The sequence below is a fragment of the Anabrus simplex genome, chromosome 2 (genome assembly GCF_040414725.1).
Source record: "Anabrus simplex isolate iqAnaSimp1 chromosome 2, ASM4041472v1, whole genome shotgun sequence".
NCBI classification, from domain to species: Eukaryota; Metazoa; Arthropoda; class Insecta; order Orthoptera; family Tettigoniidae; genus Anabrus; species Anabrus simplex.
The window spans coordinates 127,613,942-127,636,447 of record NC_090266.1 but is presented as its reverse complement, the minus strand read 5'-3'; the positions used below and the strand labels follow the sequence as shown (position 1 = coordinate 127,636,447).

General features: G+C 41.8%; 1 protein-coding gene across 3 annotated transcripts in view; it reads right to left on the bottom strand.

The window, feature by feature from the left end:
• LOC136863922 (colorectal mutant cancer protein) overlaps positions 1-22,506 on the bottom strand; it is an 809,530-nt gene that overhangs the window by 97,167 nt on the left and 689,857 nt on the right. For all 3 annotated transcript variants that reach the window (XM_068226110.1, XM_068226109.1, XM_068226108.1), the window contains exon 5: positions 2,562-2,727. In XM_068226110.1, the coding sequence (XP_068082211.1) occupies positions 2,562-2,727 (166 nt within the window). The remainder of the gene's footprint in view (positions 1-2,561; positions 2,728-22,506) is intronic.

Here is a 22,506-nt window from a genome sequence, read left to right as displayed (position 1 = left end):
TCAGGAGCGAGAAGTCACAAATTCCCATAGCTGCAAGGAGTGCAGGCAAGGCTCTTAGGGGAAGTTCTTGTGTGACTAGTCATTGCATCTTACTAGGTCACCTAACTTATACCCTAGTAGGAAAAGAAGCATTGCTGCTAAATACTGGCTGTAAATGAGAATTGTTGGACACAGGTGACCATTTCTATTGGTCACCAATAATTATGCTATTAATCTCCAAAAGATATCGCCCATCAGCTCTTGTTGAAGGGCAAAGTTAAACGCAGAGCTAGACCGCCAAAGTGTCTAAGGAACACTGAAGATGAAACCTGTGAAATATTCAAACCTTTTGTTTTTGGAGAGCTGGAAACGCCATCAAGATCTGTAAGAACAGAAAAGCACCTGGTTTGGACGACATTCTTATAGAGCAAATCAAACATTTTGGAAATGCTACCAAAGAATGGATACTCCAACTCTTCAATAAGTGCCTGGAGCGCTGTCACATTCCAAAAATCTGGAGGAAGGCCAGAGTAGTTGCTATCCTTAAATCCGGCAAGGACCCTAATGACCCTAAGAACTTTCGACCGATCTCCCTTTTGTGTCACCTCTACAAGATCTTTGAAAGAATGCCTCTTAATCGTTTTGCACCATCTGTGGAGCCTTTGTTAATCCCAGAGCAAGCTGGTTTTAGGCCAGGCATGAACTGTACTGCACAAGTAGTAAACCTAACACAGTATATAGAAGATGGTTTTCAATCCCGAAAAATCACAGGAGTAGCATTTGTAGACCTTTCTTGTGCCTATGACACCGTACAACATCAAATCATGTTACAAAAACTGTACAGCCTTACAAAGGTTGTTTTTTTTTTTTTTTTTTTTGCTATTTGCTTTACGTCGCACCGACACAGATGTGTCTTATGGCGACGACGGGACAGGAAAGGCCTAGGAATGGGAAGGAAGCGGCCGTGGCATTAATTAAGGTACAGCCCCGGCATTTGCCTGGTGTGAAAATGGGAAACCACGGAAAAACCATCTTCAGGGCTGCCGACAGTGGGGCTCGAACCCACTATCTCCCGATTACTGGATACTGGCCGCACTTAAGCGACTGCAGCTATCGAGCTCGGTACACAAAGGATTTCAAGCTTAGCAGAATTGTTGCTGCCCTCTTACATAACTGACGATTCTTTGTTGAATTTCAGGGTCAGCGAAGTCAATGGAGAACACAAAAGAATGGTCTTCCTCAAGGAAGTGTGCTAGCTCCCTTACTTTTCAATATATATACCAACGACCAGCCACATCCACCACATACTAAAAGCTTCCTATACGCTGATGATCTGGCCTTGGCTACTCAGAGTGAATGCTTTGAAAGAGTAGAAAACAATCTCACTTCAGCATTGGATATTTTGTCTCACTACTATGAGACCAATAATCTCAAACCAAATCCATCAAAAACTCAAGTATGTGCTTTCAATCTGAAGAACAAACAAGCATCAAGGAAGCTGCAAGTGAATTGGAAGAACAAAGTCCTAGAACATAATCACACACCGAAATACTTGCGTGTTACTTTGGATCGTTCTCTAACTTACAGTGAGCACTGTTCAAACATCAAGGCAAAGGTCTCCTCTCGGAACTCCCTGCTCCGTAAAGTGACAGGTTCACAGTGGGGCGCTCACCCTCATACGGTACGGACAACAGCCTTAGCACTTTGTTACTCAACAGGGGAGTATGCTAGTCCCGTTTGGTATAAATCTACACATGCCAGAAAGGTCCATGTCACCCTGAATGAAACATGCAGACATATTACAGGATGTCTGAAACCAATACCAACAGACAAATTGTACTCCCTTGCAGGAATAGCACCTCCTGAGATCAGACGCGAAGTAGCTGCAAATGTGGAGAGGTTAAGGGCATCTACCAGCTCAGGCCACCCACTCGATTTAAGTCCACGAACAGTTTTATGCACTCCTCACCCCCCGCTAGTGCAGATGCAAGGAAGACCAGACTTCTACTCTGGAATCAGAAGATCCCTTTCCATCCAGAACGCTTGAAATTGTAGGAAAAGCTTCCCCGTGGTCATGAAGAAACATGGACTATATGGAAGGCACTGAACAGACTAAGAGCAAGCGTTGGAAGATCAAAGGACAATATGAAGAAATGGGGCCTCCTGAAGGGGTATCAGACCCTTTGGTACAAACAACAAGGAACCTTATTAATTGCCCTCTTTGCCCTGTTAAATGCACAGACCAGTATCAGTGCTGTTAACGTGGCCAAATTCTGGGCCGATATTTTGTAAATAACTGTTTAATTGTATGTAATATTGTAATTAAATATATATTTTATCTAATTTGCAATCTGCAATCTATATTGTGCTACTAACACGAATAAATAAATAATACCTTAGAAAACATAGGTTATAAAATAATTTCAATGACAACAGTGACGTCCTATAAAACTAATAACACTATCATTTCTCATTTCACTACCACTCACTGACAGTTTATTAATGACCAGAAGCTTATAATAATTTGCCTCGTACCATGCAATATAGAGTATTCCCAATCTACACAATGTTATGGGCAGTACCTGATATGACGTCATCTTCTTCTCTTATGACCAAAGACCTCTGCCTATCAATTTTCCGCCTCAGCTCAGCGATCACCGAATGAAGTTCTGTCAACCTCTCTTCATACCTCTGAGCTTGCAGTTCCGCCCTTTCTTCAGTATCAGCAACTAGACGAAGTTTCTCAAGCTGTAACAAATAATTAGATTTCCTATGAGAAAACTCTAAACATTATACACTGACTGACAGAGCAAATGCAACACCAAGAAGGAGTGGTTCGAAAGGGATGAAAGTTGGGGAAAAAACAGAGACGGCACGGACGAATAATTGATGTTTATTTCAAACCGATATGCAGGTTACACAATGCGCACGGCATCGACTCAGTAGGATGTAGGACCACCGCGAGCGGCGATGCACGCAGAAACACGTCGAGGTACAGAGTCAATAAGAGTGCGGATGGTGTCCTGAGGGATGGTTCTCCATTCTCTGTCAACCATTTGCCACAGTTGGTCGTCCGTACGAGGCTGGGGAAGAGTTTGCAAACGGCGTCCAATGAGATCCCACACGTGTTCGATTGGTGAGAGATCCGGAGAGTACGCTGGCCACGGAAGCATCTGTACACCTCGTAGAGCCTGTTGGGAGATGCGAGCAGTGTGTGGGCGGGCATTATCCTGCTGAAACAGAGCATTGGGCAGCCCCTGAAGGTACGGGAGTGCCACCGGCCGCAGCACATGCTGCACGTAGCGGTGGGCATTTAACGTGCCTTGAATACGCACTAGAGGTGACGTGGAATCATACGCAATAGCGCCCCAAACCATGATGCCGCGTTGTCTAGTGGTAGGGGGCTCCACAGTTACTGCCGGATTTGACCTTTCTCCACGCCGACGCCACACTCGTCTGCGGTGACTATCACTGATAGAACAGAAGCGTGACTCATCGGAGAACACGACGTTCCGCCATTCCCTCATCCAAGTCGCTCTAGCCCGGCACCATGCCAGGCGTGCACGTCTATGCTGTGGAGTCAATGGTAGTCTTCTGAGCGGACGCCGGGAGTGCAGGCCTCCTTCAACCAATCGAAGGGAAATTGTTCTGGTCGATATTGGAACAGCCAGGGTGTCTTGCACATGCTGAAGAATGGCGGTTGACGTGGCGTGCGGGGCTGCCACCGCTTGGCGGCGGATGCGCCAATCCTCGCGTGCTGACGTCACTCGGGCTGCGCCTGGACCCCTCGCACGTGCCACATGTCCCTGCGCCAACCATCTTCGCCACAGGCGCTGCACCGTGGACACATCCCTATGGGTATCGGCTGCGATTTGACGAAGCGACCAACCTGCCCTTCTCAGCTCGATCACCATACCCCTCGTAAAGTCGTCTGTCTGCTGGAAATGCCTCCGTTGACGGCGGCCTGGCATTCTTAGCTATACACGTGTCCTGTGGCACACGACAACACGTTCTACAATGACTGTCGGTTGAGAAATCACTGTACGAAGTGGGCCATTCGCCAACGCCGTGTCCCATTTATCGTTCGCTACGTGCGCAGCACAGCGGCGCATTTCACATCATGAGCATACCTCAGTGACGTCAGTCTACCCTGCAATTGGCATAAAGTTCTGACCACTCCTTCTTGGTGTTGCATTTGCTCTGTCAGTCAGTGTATAAGAGGTTTTAATGCACGCTAATTTATGAAGTTGATTATGCAGGCCGATTGCATGCCTGATGAAGTGAAAAGAATGATGTGCAGTGAATATGTCCCTGCTATTGCCTTCTGAGAGAATATTAAATATCAGAATTGACGGAAATTGATGCCAGACCAATGAGTCTGATGTGCGTAATAAATTGTCGAAGCATGCTAGTAGGAAGCACGATTGTATGCGAGTTTCCGTGCAGTCGAGGAAAGATGATATCGCATTACAGGTTTAATTATTAGCCGTGTTTACATAGACAGCGTGAATGAGATGGTATTTCCGTGATACAATCTTGGCGAACAGAAACCAAGCCTCAGTACAGTATTGAGTTCTAACATTTCCTTTCAGCCCACAGCACAGCAGGAAATATGTGGCGGATGGACGCGCTTTTGGGTGCGCAAATGCAGCAGAAGAAGGCAATGTTGCCCATTGCTTTCCACATGTTTAATAAAGGGTAATAATATGTTTTCTCTTACAGGATGGTGTATTGTGATATTTCATGTTGTTTGGATATGTTGTCTTGTTGTTTAATGGGGAACAGCCCGAGTGCTGAGTAATATTGATGGTCAATCTAGTTCTCACTAGATCTTTTGGTGAACCGCGTTTCACGTCGAGTCAGTGTAGTATGCAAGTCTTTCCTTTCTTTATCCGACGTCGATATGTAAGATACTTTGCTTATTTTGTGTTTATTGTAAACATAGTATAGGGATATGCCACTAGTATTTTTCATAATTCATATCGTGTTCCATTGCGCCTTAATTTTCCTTTTATCGTAATTTTCTTTTATCTTAATTTTCCTTTTAATGTTTAATCTTGCGACGACTCGATAAAATTAAATAGCCGTATCAATGTGATACTTTAAATCGTGTTACTCCATGCGAATCGAATACGTATTAGTATACGCGTACGTATACTAGTATATAAAATGAACACTGGACAATCAGATGAAGAATATTTTTTAAAGTTCACAAGTATTCAATGTTGTGCTTGAAATTTCATTTCACATTTAATTCGTTGATTAATTAACATTTATAATGTCCAGTTTTTTCTTCAATTTTTGAGATTATGTCAATGTCATCTTTATTATTTGATTTTCTCGTCTTATATTAGTATGATTCGGGGTTATTTTGTGAATAAACTCATCCTACCCCATATTATTGTTTCTCATTCGAGTTATACCTCCATTTTCCTGTCATTTACTTACAATTAAGTGAGAAACTTCGATTTTTAGCCTGGCCCATCGACAACCAACCCACTTCTCTGCCCAACCCTGAGTTAGTCGGATGTTTATACAGGAATGGAGGCATCGTCCTAGTGGGTTACTACCCCTGGGTACGTTAAAATGTTGCAGGTCACAAGCATTTTTCTAATGCCGACGTGTTAATCAAGACTATGGATATCTGGATATCTGAGACTCTTAACAACACAGGCCCAGATAGGAAGATATTTGATCGGCTGGGGTGAGAGGGAGAGGACAGATGTAATAACCGCGTGGCATAGTCATTGGCTCCTCATCGAGGCGACCGCGGTTCGACTCAATTTGATGTTGAAGAACTTTTGACAATGATAACAACCTCTTCCTAAGGCTAAAAATAGGGAACAAGGCAGTATGAAACGCGGTACCATTCAGAACACTATTTTAGTAACAGCATTGTTGATTTCAAAGTCTGACTCGTTGGCTGAATGGTCAGCGTACTGGCCTTCGGTTCAGAGGGTCCCGGATTCGATTCCCGACCGAGTCGGAGATTTTAATCGCTTCTGATTAATTCTTCTGGCTCGGGGACTCGGTGTATGCGTCCGTCCCAACACTCTCCTCATCATATTCAGACAACACACTACACTACCAACCACCACAGAAACACGCAATAGTGATTACATCCCTCCCTATAGGATTGGCGTCAAGAAGGGCATCCGGCCGTAAACCAGGGCCAAATCCGCATGTGCGACGCAGTTCGCATCCGCGACCCCACAGGTGTGGGAAAAAGCCGTATCAAAAGAAGAAGAAGATTGTTGATTTCAGATAACACTTTCTTGGAGATAAATATTATATGTACTAGGATGTAACTATATTCGTTCGGATTCGTTGTCTGACTATTGTGCATGCCCGCCACACAGGTAAAACGGAGAGGTTTTCGAAATATTCCATATCTTCCTGTCTGACAGTAATGTATGTACGAGTGCATTCCGATAGTTTCAGTGTTTATTGAACAAGGAAATTATAAGTACAGAGTAAAATTTGAAGTACTTTAGAGTTTGGTATTGTAAATGTAAAATCGATTTGCAAGCAAGAAGGATAGTTTTGCAACTTTTGAGGAAAGTAAGGTAACTATTCGGACACGTCGAAAGTGGTTTAGTCTGTGAATTTCTCTCTAAAAGACACTGATAGATCAATGGCTACATCCCTCCAGTACTCGCGCGGAGTTTTGTCACGCCAGTGCTCGTGCGGGGTAAAATATTACCCCATTCTTTCATGTATATTTACTGTAACTTAAAAATGAAATTATGCTCTTTTCATGACTCACCTGACTAAGGGCCCTATAAATAAATACAACACAATTAATATAACTCCAAATATTGTCATTAATATATACACCATGCAGAATATAGATATCTTCCATAACTTCAAAGCAGACAATTTAGTTCATAATAACACTCGAGTTCATGTAGTTTAAAAACTAGAAATACGAAAATCAATTACACTTCATTAATATTTGAACACTGACGTTTAATCTCTTTTAGGCACTTTCGGTTAACTTGTTGAGGCATTCTTCACACACGGTACTGAAGTGGTCTTGGCACACGTACTTTTCACACATCACACAAGAGTTTCCGCTTTTCCTGTCCGGACTTCTAGGACATGAATTACATCGTCCGGATGATCTTGGTATTCTTCTCTTCAAGGGTGGAGTCAGAGAGGTCTGGGATATTTCTTCCTTACCATTTGAACTCATTTGAAAGGCTTTCACTCTGATACTGCGAGGCAAGCTTGTTTGTGCCGCTCTAACAGCTATCCTAGGTTTCAGCAGTTCCATTGCAATTGAGCTTTCATCAATAAAAAAATTAAACAATGTCATTGGATCCGTAAAGCCACGTGTTCTCAGCCTAGAGCCAGGGAAGTACGATGAAACTTTGCTGTGAGCACGAGTACGAATGATTTTCGGAGGCACTACGGTGCTCCATTTAGTCATACCATCACGTCCATATACTGTATGTAGTTTTGGCAGGGCCTGTTTGAAGCGTCGTCATTTTCACTCCCTGATGTATTGGGACAGTCCTCTTCAGGTAAGTCACTATCATGCTGTTCTGAGAGCCAATCATGCTCTGATTTTTCTATGTTGTCCTCTTCAGCGTCATCTTCTGAATCCACTAATTCTTCGCCACTTAATTCAGAAAGGAGTTGACGAATTCGTTCCTAGTGCCTGCTAATGTTCCCGGCTATATCATGACTCATTTTTTTTTTGCTAGGGGCTTTACGTCGCACCGACACAGATAGGTCTTATGGCGACGATGGGACAGGAAAGGCTTAGGAGTTGGAAGGAAGCGGCCGTGGCCTTAATTAAGGTACAGCCCCAGCATTTGCCTGGTGTGAAAATGGGAAACCACGGAAAACAATTTTCAGGGCTGCCGATAGTGGGATTCGAACCTACTATCTCCCGGATGCAAGCTCACGGCCGCGCGCCTCTACGCGCACGGCCAACTCGCCCGGTCGACTCATATTTACCGTCTACACTAACGTAACTAGTCGTTCTCACAAAAAAGAAAAACACCCGCAAGAATGAAAATTAACAAAACATGAGTCTGCCAATTTACTTCCACCAGTGCTCGCATGGGGCAATATGTTACCCCAGTCAACTTTATGTCACCGCCGGAAACGTACTGACGCACGAAGGTTCAGGAGGCGCCACACAACAGCCCAGTGTACAGTACGTGACAGAAAAAAATCGGCGGCCATTTTCCAAACGTTGGGGTAATTTATTACCCCGCGTGAGTACTGGAGGGATAATGAAGATCAAATTACGGAAAGACCACGTTCTATCACGGTAACGCCAGATAACAAGCTTCTATAGCTACGAGGGACGTGACAGCATTACTGGCCAAGGCGGTCGTAATTCAAACTACGGTTCAGGTGCGTGCGATTTTCGAAATGAAAAGTCATGTCCATGTGGTTCCGGTTCCACATAAAACTGCAGGACATGAGGCTATGCTCACGATAACAACAGTCATGTGAAACTATAAACTCGCTTGCTTCTGTAGCAACGGGTTTAATGTGATGCGCTCTTAACCAAGACCACTCGTCTTATTCCCCTCCACACTATGCCATCTTCAAATCCTAGTAAGATCTCCTGACTTTCTTGAAAGAGTGGATAGTAATGTTGATCAGTTTATCCAACAGGCATTTCGAGCTAGGTATTGCATCGAAAGCATTTTTAATTCATGTCCGTCACTCAACAGTGCTTAACGTGATAACGCTACGTCAAAAATCAGAAATCGCTTGATGAAAAAAGAAATCTGGTTTCTTGAAAACCAAAACGGAAGGCAAAGGCACGATATAAGAGTAAATCTCGGCAACCACATCACCTATGCTACGCGGCGGGCATGCAGACTGTCCGGGCGAATGCTTGTCCACTATGTAGCTGCAAAAGAACTTAACGTTCCAAATTAATATTCACTAACATTTCAATTAGACAGATTATTAACCTTGTTATGAATGAAAATTCCAACCGCATTAGGACTCAAATGTGAATTAAGAACAGGGGCGGCTCGTCAAGTGAAGGAAGTGAAGGAAGTGAAGGGCCTCTTCACCTTCCCCTGAACTCTAAAACCAAATTACTAATAGAAAATGGTTTTTCCGTAGTTTCCAATTTTCACACCAGGCAAATGCTGGGGCTGTACCTTAATTAAGGCCACGGCCGCTTCCTTCCCACTCCTAGCCCTTTCCTGTCCCATCGTGGCCGTAAGACCTATCTGTGTCGGTGCGACGTAAAACAACTAGCAAAAAAAAAATTTACTAATAATCTACTCCAGCATATGTTTCAACTCTCAATTTGCAAGCTCATCCCTGTTCTTTCTGCACATGATGACAATGGCTCTCAAATAACTGCTAGACCGATATCTGGTTTTGTCGGGCAGAAGGAAAGAGCTGTTTGTTTCCTTGTCTTTCTCTCTCACTCTATACCTAAACCCGCTTGGATTGCACATGGGAAGGGACAACCTGGTCTCCACGAGTGATAATGACTTTCAACAGGCGGCTGTTATGGCAACCATGACATCATTTTCCTTCAATCATATTGTCATCGAAAAAATTGAATTGAAGAGACAATATTCACAAGCCACCCATCGTTCCCTTTCCGGAAGGCCTGATGACATCCTCTACACTACTTCTCGAAGAAGGCCACCCCCTCCTTCTCTAACTTGATTTCCTTATGCTTCTCTCACTTGTTGGCCAGTTCCAAAGATTTCTTTTTTTTTTTTTTTTTGCGTTGAGTGATTGCTCCTGAGGGACTAATTGTAGGAATTACAACGTGCTGCACGAAATTCGTACCTGGTATGCGATAGGATACTACGAGATATAGCGTGTGTTTTGCCAGACACTGTTTTCCATACGAAAAGATCATAAGTGGGTTAGCTGCTGTAATGGACTGATTTAGAGTATACACAAAAGGCGAGTTTTGCATGCTGGAAAATGTATTTGTATGTGCGAGGGATGATTTAGCTGTTGAATCGTAGACTACAAGAAGAAGTCTATTTGTATGTTTGATCGTGGATCTAGAAGAGCGTATCAGCTTTCGCTTACAGTTAAAGTAGTCTTGAGTTTGATTCTGACAACATTAGTAAAATTTTCCTGGGCGTATTGGTTTCACTCACTTTTGTGGCGTCAACTAAGATTATAGTGAAAGGTAGCGTTCTTGGATATGATACCTGACATATGTAGTATTAGGAAACGTCAGGCTGCTGCTGCCAATCATTATTACCATTATAATGAAGACAATTATGATAATAACGTGATAATAATACAGGCTGAAATAATTTAGCATATCGTCGTTGCCGGGACAAAACCTCCTATGTGATAATATTTCTGGAGATATACTGACCCGCAGCACATACATTATGAAGAGCGGGGATGCCTTGACGATATGCACTCAATATTGCACCTTAGCTGACAGAACCTTACCGGCCAAAGTTTTAAGCTAAAATATTTCACATAGGAGGCTTTGTCCCGGCAGCGACGATATACAGAAATTTATTCTGTTTCATTTGTTATCGTGATGTCGTTGATTTTGAGACATCCGTTATTCTACTTGTCAGTGACTAAGAATCACTTTCCTAGCCCAATTTATAGCCTTGTGTAACGTCCCGTTACAATACGTTAATTCCTTGGTAAGCCACATACCGTACGCACAGTTGTATTCTTCTTCTTCTTCTTCTTGGTTTTGCGTCACACTAATCATATTTACTGTTTTTGGAGAAGCCGAAATGGCAGAATAATGTCCCACCGATAAAGCTATCGACACCAGGCTGGCGTATTTGAGCACCTTCAAATACCACCGCACTGAGCCAGGATTGAACCTGCCACGCGCAAGTTTTGTTGACTGGCTTTACGGGAAAGTATGGACGGGGGAGTGAGAAGAGTGCGCTTTGGCGGTCATTTCCACAGTAGTCAACCAAAGAGCGAGAGAAATATGGAAAAGTAATAAATCGAGTCCAGTATGAAAAATATTTACTTCATAGATATAAATGAAGTGAATGCAGCTGGGGTTGCATTAATTAAGGACACGGCCGCTTCCTTCCCACTCCTAGGCCCTTCCTATCCCATCGTCGTCTAAGACCTATCTGTGTCGGTGCGACGTAAAGCAAACTGTAAAAATTAAAAAAAATGAAGAGAAAAATAAATATAAATGATAAGAAATAGAGGCAAATGTAAATAATTGCAATGCTGTAGATATCTGTGCCTGACTTGTATGAACTGTCGGCCCCGGAAACATTTGCAGAAACGTGACAAAATGTACGCAAGGAATCTTAACTATGCGATATAGGATTTTTTTCATGCTACCATATTAAATCTCTAAAAATACTAACAAATCAAGACAGCAGACGCTGGACTGAGTGGCTCAGGCAGTTGAAGTGCTGGCCTTCAGAGTCCAACTTGGCAGGTTCAATCCTGGCTGAGTACGGTGGTATTTGGAGGTGCTTAAATACGTCAGCACCGGGAGAGTTGGCCGTGCGGTTAGGAGCGCGCAGCTGTAAGCTTGCATCCGGGAGATAGTGGGTTCGAACCCCACTGTCGGCAGCCCTGAAGAAGGTTTTCCATGGTTTCCCATTTTCACACCAGGCAAATGCTGGGGCTGTACCTCAATTAAGGCCACGGACGCTTCCTTCCCATTCCTAGGCCTTTCCTGTCCCATCGTTGCCATAAGACCTATCTGTGTTCGTGCGACGTGAAGCAAATAGCAAAAAAAATACGTCGGCCTCGTGTCGGTAGATTTACTGGCACGTAGAAGAATTCCCGTGGAACTAAATTCCTGCGCCTCGGTGTCTCCGAAAACCATAAAAGTAGTTAGTGGGAGGTTAAAACCAATAACATAATGCTATTATTATTATTATTATTATTAGGCAGCAAACACAAGGCGAATTACTTGTTACATGACCCCATACCGGATCCAATGTTCACGAAAAAGGAGTGTTCTTACCACCACGACAATATCATACTTTAATCTGTTATTAAAAATCCCGTATGAGCAGTAGCTCGTTCTTCTATAGACTTGTTGAGCATGAACATCAACTCTCCTTTTCTCCTTTTTAAAGTCTACCTTTGCCGGGCACGGTTGTGCGGGTGCCTTTCCCAGGAACAGTTCGGAGCTGCTGAGGTACATGGCTACTTCTCGTTCTCTAGCATGTCAAGCTTCACCAAGCTTCGTCCTAATACAGTATGCTTGACGCCTGTCAAAAATGACGACCCGTTTCTCTTTGACGCTTCGTCAAAACCTTATACATTTCATCATCACTAGTGAACTGGAATAGACGCTCCGTTTATTTTGACACGATCTCGCATTTCGAAACAACGTTATATCGCCATATATCGAGTTTTATCGTACGTTCTGATTGCCATTTCTCGATTAATAATTGAAGTACTGAGCTGTGGTTGAAAACAGACTTGGTTTGTAATTTTATGTTATAAGAGTGGTCTCAAAAATGGAAGATGATAATAATAATAATAATAATAATAATAATAATAATAATAATAATAATAATAATAATAATAATAATAATAATAATAATTAGTCAAAGAAGAAAGGATCCAAATTCTCTGAAGACGTGAAGAGTTTGTTCGTGAGTCTTGTTGCCGAAAGGAAAGAGACAATCGAAAACAAGAAAACCGAAGGTATAACGTTGTGTGATAAAGAGAAAGCATGGATAGAACTTGCAAATTGTTTTAATTCTCATGAATTTGTTGGTAAAAGGTCAGTGAAACAATTGAAAATGTTTTATGACAACTTCAAAACAAGGGCTAAGCAAAAAATATGCCAGGATAAGGTGAATATGTTTAAAACTGGAGGTGGAGTTTTTGTAACCCCTTCATTAGACCAAACATCGTCACAATTGCTAGAAATAATCAGGGACCAAGTAGAGCCTCTTCCCAAGAACTTGGATAGCGATTCTGCATACATAGGCCTAACCGCATCCAGTAGCGACACTATTGAACCATGCAATGTACTGGTGACGTTTGAAGAAAAACCAAGTACGGTACAGAGATCCTTATCCTTACCAGTGAAGAAACGGTCCCGAATGCAATACAGGACCTTCCACCAGCAACTAGCGGTAGCAAGATATCGTGGGCATCAAGAAAGCGGCCTTCTTTTAAGAAGACAAAGAAATCAGAAGCATTGAAAGCTCGTGAAAAAGTTATTGAATTGTCAGAAGCAAGAAGGGATCTTTGCAAGCGATTTTTTTTTCTATTGGCTTTACGTCGCACCGACACAGATAGGTCTTACGGCGACGATGGGACAGAAAAGAGCTAGGAATGGGAAGGAAGCGGCCGTGGCCTTAATTAAGGTACAGCCCCAGCATTTGCCTTGTGTGAAAATGGGAAACCACGAAAAGCCATCTTCAGGGCTGCCGACAGTGGGGTCCGAACCCACTATATCCCGAATACTGGATACTGGCCAAGCAAGAATTAATAATAATAATAATAATAATAATAATAATAATAATAATAATAATAATGGCGTATGGCTTTGAGTGCCGGGAGTGTCCGAGGACATGTTCGGCTCGCCAGGTGCAGGTCTTTTGATTGACACCCGTAGGCGACCTGGGCGTCGTGATGAGGATGAAATGATGATGAAGACAACACATACACGCAGCCCCCGTGCCAGCGAAATTAACCAATGATGGTTAACATTCCCGACCCTGCCGGGGATCGAACCCGAGACCCCTGTGACCAAAGGCCAGCACGCTAACCATTTAGCCATGAAGCCGGACAAGCAAGAATTAGACATGCTGCAATTAAGGCATAACAAAGAACTAGCCTTAATACAAATTAAAAAAAGAAACTGAAAAAATTAAGCAAGAAAATGAAAAACTGAGAAGTGCAGTGCTAGAGGCAAAACTTTCCTTTTATTTGAAGAAACAATAGACTAACTTGAATGCTGTCCCAAGGTTCCTTTTGAAATATAGTGAAAACATATCTGTAACCACTTTTAATTAATATTTCACACTTCTACGAATTTATTAACCTATAAACTTAAGTAACATTAACCAATGACCTATTAGTAACAAACATACAGTCACATTGAATATTTCCTATTGTGTACTATAGAAAACAGTAAAGTGTGTGGTTGTTTATATAATATTAGTGATACAGAACTCGTGTGTTTTAAATTTATTCCACTTTTAAAGCAGTGTCTTAATGGAAATGGTTTTCAACGATTCTGTTCCGATTAACAACTGGAGGACCATCTTGATCAGCTAAGCCAGGTAGGCTTGCATTAATTTCCTCGAAGACTAAATAATTCCTGTTAAGTCGTCTTTTTTCTTCTAGGTACTGATGGAATACTTCATCTTCCGGGGGGTTATCTTCCTTTGTTTGCATACCAATATTATGTAGCACAGCGGTGGCCACTATGACAGACAAAGATGTTGTTACTGTTGTTTCTAAACCCAGTGATTAGGCCGGAAATCTCCTTTTCCATACTCCACATTGTCGTTCAACAGTGTTTCTTGTCTTAATATGGGCTCTGTTGCAGTTGTCCTCGCCTTGATTTCGTAGATTTAAGAATGGCTTAAGAAGAAAATGTGTAAGGCGATATCCATTATCCCCTAGGAGATGTCCGTCTTGGATTCTTCCCGTCCTAGATTTCATTCTTATTTCAGAATTATCAAAAATAAAACTGTCATGAACCTATCCAGGCCATCTAGCAACAATATTCCTTATTAGTAAATTAGCATCACAAATATTCTGTAAGTTACATTAATTGAGAAATAGGACTTTCTGTTGCGGAAAACTTCTGCATTATGTCCACCAGGAGACAGTATATGTGTACAGTCGATGGCATCTATTACTCCAGGGAAGTTGTTTATCATATAAAAATCGCGAATAACTGAACGAGCTTCATCGCCTTCAGGAAAATTCACATACAGGGGTCTCAAGGAACCAATTGCTTCAGAAACTTTCCTAATATAGCGACAAATTGTTGATTTACACTGTTCACATCTGCTAGTACCAATTGAAAAGAACCAGTAGCATAAAAATGTAGAGTTAAAAGTAGTAGTTTTATGGGTGTTAGCGGACGGTTTTTATTAGTAGGATATTCCAGTCTATTTTCAGTTTGCTCTGTAAGTATCAGTACTACTCTCTTGGAAAGTCTGTACCTAGTTACAAAATTGAAGTCATCCATTGAGAAGAAATGATCATTACGGTCAGGAATTGCACGTTCATTTTCCAGTAATTCTATATACAGTAATTCAGCATCAAAGTTGTCTCCCACATTCATGATCTTCTAAATACATTTCTGTGAAATGCTTTAACACTTCCTGTAAAATGCTGAAACGCTTAAAACACTTTAAAAAGACATCTGTAATTTCCAACTACTACTGAACACTGCAGTATTTACAACACAGAGACACCATTTTAAACGAATCGTCATGTTTGAATGTCGAAAATCGGCGCGTCAAAATTTACAGTGCGTTTGACGATCGTCAAAGTAAACAGACATTGAAGAAACGAAAAAATGAACGATAAACGAATCGTCAAAGTTAAACAGTCATCAAATTCATAAACGAAGCTTGGTGAAACCGGCCATGAAAGCTAAGTAGTAAAACCACGTGATGTTAGGGCGGACATAGCGCATTCTTCATTTCTAACTCCGCATACGAAATTGACCGAAACTTACCGAGTTGGGACTACGGAAAAGAGAGCTCAAGAAGGCCTGCACGAATAGTCATAGTTAGAAGCATGATTTTTCGCATTAATTTATGCTCTACTTCGCGAAGAGGAAACAATTTTTCGCGTTTTTTCGCGAAATAGGACTTGATCCATCGCCTGAATTTCGTTACAATCATTTTATAAAACTGATCATAAAAGGTCTCATTCATACGATTTGTGAAATATTTATGAACAATATTGATAATAATTCGTTATTCCTTTCACCCTTTTACCCTATATTAGGGTGACCATATTACAAGCATGAACCACGGAATAATTCGACTGCCGTTGATTATTAGGTCCTGATTAAGATTAGAATGTCTTCATACGAGCCACAGACCCCACAAGGAGTATCATTTATTTAAAGAAAACTAGCCCTTATTATTATTATTATTATTATTATTATTATTATTATTATTATTATTATTATCAAAAACAGAAGCGGCCCAATTCGAATATATAACAAAAACATTACGTGTCGCAAAAACAATGTTCACTCTACAGGATTATAAGTTGCCATTTTTACATTCTATATACGTGTGTCTCACTGGTTTGTTACATTTAGTGCCAACCAAAAAGCAGTAGTTATTTTACACAATGAGAAATATAGGCTATACCAGAGATTTGTGATAAATACATTTTAAACACGGCATTTTAAAATATACCGGACGGTTCACGAAAAACGGGACAATATGCGTCCCGTTTTTTTTTTTTTTTTTTTTTTTTTTTTTTGCTGGAGCAACGGGACACTTTAAGGAAATAAGAGACAATCCCGTAAAATAAGGGATATCTAGTCCCCCTAATCTACACAGCCATAGCTTTCACCCTATATGGCCATACCACTGCATTTCCTAGAATATTAAAACGTACAGCTATTTCTGTCGAAATGAGAATATCTTATTGTCTTCCATCTCTCTTCACGCAAGTAATACTGGAATACAATTTCAAGTTCATTATTTTCCATGAATTTCACTGCAGTTTTGCACTTATCGCAAAATAAGTCACTTTTGCTTTAAACTGGCCTTATTGCTTTAATTCGCTGTAATTCGCAAAAACAAAATCAATATTTTCGTAGCCGGAGCCATATAATTCGTTAAGATATCTCAGAATCGCTTCAAATGAGTTTTGTCACGTTTATCGTTAATGAGAAAAAATAATGCCTCTAGCCTTAGTACAGTATAATACAGTGTCCAAGACATTGCTAGCCACTTCCAAAATTCTCCGACCCACCGACGGTCAAGCGGTCGCTCGCAGGAGTACATTTGCTGTGTACGAACCAGAGACCTGCACGTAAAGGCAACAATGTAATGGATTAATAATCACCGGATACCTTACTCCACGATACGAGTACGTAATTTTAAATTCAACATCGTCGCATAGGAAGCTCATAAAGATATGATTCGTACGCGCATTTGGCTGGTATGAAAAGGGGAAACCATGGAAACCCATCTTCAGGGCTACCGACAGTGGGGTTAGAACCCACTATCTGTCGAATGCAAGCTCACAGCTGCGCAACCTTAACCGCACGACCAACTCACTCGGTGCAATGGCCCTTCCTGGACATTCTGAACATCTCAAACTTCACAAAAATACACAGGGGCATTTCATTGCTCTTCCTGGACACAATCTCAAACGACACGCAGGGACGCATATACGTTTACGTCCTATTACATAACTCGTGCTCGACATCAATAAAACAACTTTGCCTGAATTATTTTTCACATGGTTTGGCAAAATCACATATCAGTCCCAAGTGATAATTGTAGCTACTGACATTCTGCACTTATACTTGGGCTTTAAAGTTATCCAAATGTTTATGCCAAACTCATTTATTTCACTCATAAATACTCTGAACCCAACAATATTCAAACTTATTTTTACTATTATTCATTTTTAACGGGACCAAATTTATTATTATTATTATTATTATTATTATTATTATTATTATTATTATTATTATTATTATTATTATTGTTTATTAATTTTGATTTAACATCTGATACAACCCTGAGGAGACTGTAGACATAACGTACACTGGACTTGCGTCTAACGTGATAGGCTAGAGACGACGGTATTTACAAATGCGGAAAAATTATCGGTGAATGTGTAAAGAATGCCAAGATTTCGTGCGATGTGTATTCTGAGAGATATCCTGATAGGAGTCAACCATCTCAACGTCTATTTGTGAATGTCTTTCACAATTGCGTGAAACTGGAAGTGTAACACCTAGAAAACGTTCCCGAAACAAACGAGTGACTGGAGAAGAGGGTGAAATTAATGCTCTAGCCGCTTTCGCTGCACATCAGCTCGCGGACTATCGCGAGGGGAACTGGCATTAGTCAGGCAAGTGTGCTTCATATTCTGCACCGTCTTCGGTTCCATTCCCATCAACAGCTACATGGAAATGATTTTCAGCATCATGCCAATTTTTGTGATTGGGTATTAAGACATGGTACAGCAGAATTCATATTCTTCACGGACGTTGGCCAAGTCAACACATGCACCACTGGTCAGTAAGTAACCCCCTTTGGCTTCGCCAAGTGGAACGTCAACGCCCATGGATGTAAACTAGAGCACTGCAATGTACGTTTTTTCACTCGCTCGTATTCGTTCAAAGGTCCCGGACTCGAGCGGAGGGCGCTTGAAACTGTTGACGAGCGAACTATGCTCGCGGGAAGGACAATCGCAGGAAACAACATGCAGTCATTTGAAATTTTATTAAAAAGCGATAAAATAATGCCATGACATTTACGTTTGTCCTGATTTGTCTTTTTATTAGTTATAATGTATACTCGGTGCCATCTTCGTATTGTTGTTGTTTGAGTCATCAGTCCACAGACTGGTTTGATACAGCCCTCCATGCGACCCTATCCTGTGCTAACCTTTTCATTTCCACAAAACCACTACATCCTACATCTGCTCTAATCTGTTTGTCATATTCATACCTTGGTCTACCCGTACCGTTCTTACCGCCTACACATCCTTCAAAAACCAACTGCACAAGTCCTGGGTGTCTTAAGATGTGTCCTATCATTCCGTCCCTTCTTCTCGTCAAATTTAGCCAAATCGATCTCCTCTCACCAATTCTATTCAGCATCTCTTCATTCGTGATTCTATCTACCCACCTCACCTTCTTCGTATTACAGACAGTGAATCATGGAAAATGAAATAGGTATTGTAAATATTGTAAACAGGTAAATTGTAAACAACAATGTAATTATCATTTTAAACAATACATTCGGATAATATATATATATATATATGAATTAAAACTCGGAACAACGAAATAAAATATTAAATTGTGTTCCTTCTAAGGAGTTAGTTCAATTTCTTATATATTGTTTGCCGTTACAATTAATTAATTAAATATATATGTATTTTTATTTTTGTACTCTACACCGAACGTAAATTAAATTATTCCCTGGGATAAAAAGTAACAATGATATAGAATTATGCACTTTTAAAAATAATTTGACCGAACAAGTTGATCGTGATGTTAGGGGGTCGCGCGCAGCTGTGAGCTTGTATTCTCCCATCGTTGACGTAAGATCTGTGTCGGTGCGGCGTAAAACAAATTGAATAATAATAATAATAATAATAATAATAATAATAATAATAATAATAATAATAATTTGCTTACACTAGGTAAGGTTCAAGGGCCTTCAAGATATATGATTCTCGATTGGACGTGAAACAGATGTCGTGTAAGTTCAGGCTCTAGTCCCAGTTAGATGAGCTTGTATTTGATTTCCTTCCTGATATTTTCTCTAGTTTATTCTCTTGTCTGGGAAAACGAATATCGCTAAGACAAGGCTTTTCAATGTCCATTTAGGATCAACCTAATGTGCATCTTCGCACTCATTTCAGGGGCTTTTGTTTGTGTTACGCGAGATGATTTTAGCAGGAGGTAGAATATCATCCGCATTTCTTCTTCCATACTGTGCACCAATATTTACTAGTTCTAGGGACATCTCACGAAAGCCATCACCCGACACGACACTAAAAGGACGTAAATCAGAAGTGCACATTTTTACACATTTCTGCGTAAGCAATTTTTAACAGCTTGTAGTACAGTACTCTGTGTTCTGTCGACACGTACTTTAAAAACGTGTAAACTCAATGGAAATGTTATTAAATTTACGTGTGACCTCAGATGTGGTGTTGTAGCGCTATACGTTTACAAGAAACATAGTCTACCTGCTTACCATCATGATTAATTGCTATAGAAAACCTTTCCCACTTTTCACTTTTGAAGCCTACTGGCTTCCATAAACTGTATTCTTGACTAGCAAGTTTATCCTTTACCACCTCTTTAGTTTCCCATTCCATGTTGACTAAGCAACTACCACCACGAGTGTCCCTTGCTCGTCACGAGTATCACTCGCGGGTGAAAAAGCCTCGCACACTCTCTCCATCTGGCGGTGCACTAGCCAACAAACTTATCCCTTGCTCACGCTCGAGCGAAACTCGGCAATGAAGGGCTCCAATGTACAAACGTGCGGTGTGGAATAGTGGGCCATCAACTCATAGGACCATTTTCCACAGAGGGGTCGACGAATGCCAATAAGTATATCAGCTTCCTAACAAAGGAACTTCCTTTGATGACAGGTACCATTCCATGATGGGAACAGTGGTATCAGCCAGCTAACAGTGCAAGACGTAGTGCAGCTTTCCCCGAACAAATATTTTCCGATTGCTGGATTGAGCGGTCGGTAGACGCAGAGTGAGTCTCGGCCCATAAGTGGCCATGGCTGGTCCGTGGTAGAACAGCTCTGCACTCTGACCGGCCAATCGAGCAGAGCAGGGCTGGCCACGGCTCTACCGTGGCTCTACGCCTCTGCATTCGGGAGACGGAACAGGGATGGACCTCACGGCTGGCCCCAACCGTCGGCTGCCCTGAGAATGGTTTTCCGTGGTTTTCCATTCTCCTGCACTAAGGCGAATGCCGAGACAGTTCCTAGTAGACGTCACGGCCGCCAACCCCCTCATCTTCTCCGAGCACCTCCTTCACCGTAACAGATCTCCCGGCCTGAGAGACGGCCCCCTTGAGGGGAGGAATAATAATAATTTCGTGTGGCTACTTCTAGCCGAGTGCAGCCCTTGTAAGGCAGACCCTCCCATGAGGGTGGGCGGCATCTGCCATGTGTAAGTAACTGCGTGTTATTGTGGTGGAGGATAATGTTATGTGTGGTGTGTGAGTTGCAGGGATGTTTGGGACAGCACAAACACCCAGCCCCCGAGCCATTAGAATTAACCAATGAAGGTTAAAATCCCCGACCCGGCCGGGAATCGAACCCGGGACCCAGGCCAATACGCTCACCTTTCAGCCAACGAGTTGGACAGGGGAAGAATGAAAACATTTTAGTAGTATTGGACTGAGCGAAGAAGAAGTGCCAAATCAGATTCAGAGCAACCCCTAGCATTCTAGCAACGTACACGCATGCACATAAATGGTGTCCCGACACTGCCCCGCTCCAGTACTGAAAAGGAGAGGAGGAAGGGAAGGGGTAGTGCTGAAGGCACAGAGTATGTATTGCTATACGTCCACCACTATGCCCGTCTCAATCACAAGAGTCTTGCAGCGGGCTGTCCACCTGCAGCAATGCGTTAAGCGTGTAGGTAGGTGGGGGAGGGGTGTTTGGTTTATATCGGGACACAATTTCTGGGCATGCATGTACCTCTGCAAGTAGTCTTCTTGAAGCAGTGTCAGTGCACCAGTGGCTTCATTCGATAACATCTGCTTTCCCCGTTGTACGATCAGCCATGACTTGTAAAGACTATACTCCCTCACACACACTTTGAACTGAGGCACTTTTTCTTTTTTTTTACATCTTCAAATAAATATTGTAATTTCAGTACGGACTGGATTGCCCTTTTTAAAATGCTGTTTGTATTTTACTTGTTATCGATTGGCATTCAAATGTTAGACATACCTAAGAAGTGATACAAACTAGTTTCACAGAGTATTTTAGACAAAGACATTACTGTACTGTGTTCAAATTTCTCTCTATTGAGGTTTTAGAGTCTGTAATGTGTTTGAAATTCCTATTACACTTTCGCAACTCCTGTAATAAAACCAAACAAAGACACCAACAATAAAATATTCCTTATCACAAAGCACTTAGATAATGTCCACACACGTCGTTGACTCGGGGAGCAACAAACTTCCATCTTGTTCTCTTCAGGTATGCACCGCGAAGTTCCTTGTCCAGCTGGCCATCAGTAGTCATTATAAAATGGACAGTGTGTCCAATTATCCATAGTGAAGAATTGTGCTTTGTCCTTGGGGTAAGGAGGTAATCCGGCCTTATGAATTGGTCTTCTCTATTGATTGTGAAGTTCATTTGGTGAAGAAATGCTTTTGCTTCCATACACATCGGTCTGACCCTCAGACAAGTTGTCAGTCTGTGAAGTATTGAGTCACGTTGAGCACAATATGAGCAGGAGTCCGAATCAGTCATTAGTATTCGATATAGCCGTTCTTTTGTTCGTACAATGTCATGGACTACCATATACCATGTAGATTGCACTTTGGCAGGGAGATGAGGTGCACTAATGTTTTTCCAAAGATTTTTAAAGTCGGTGTTTGAAGGGACTTGTTGAAATAAACGCATGAGTGGTGTAGGTGTGAGACGAAATAAATCAGCATAAATCCGACGTGTCAATTGTACTTCTGGTACTTGGCTTCCGTCAAATAGCAGCATTCTTGCAAATAAATGCGGAGATACTTCAGGGCAGACGGGGCAATCCGAAGATCAGGTGGATTGCGCAAGTCCGTCACAGTAGACCAGTGTTTCAGCAAGCAGATGAGAAGCTCCGTTGGTTCATTTCTATTTTTCTTCCACGACTCATGAAGACGGCGTG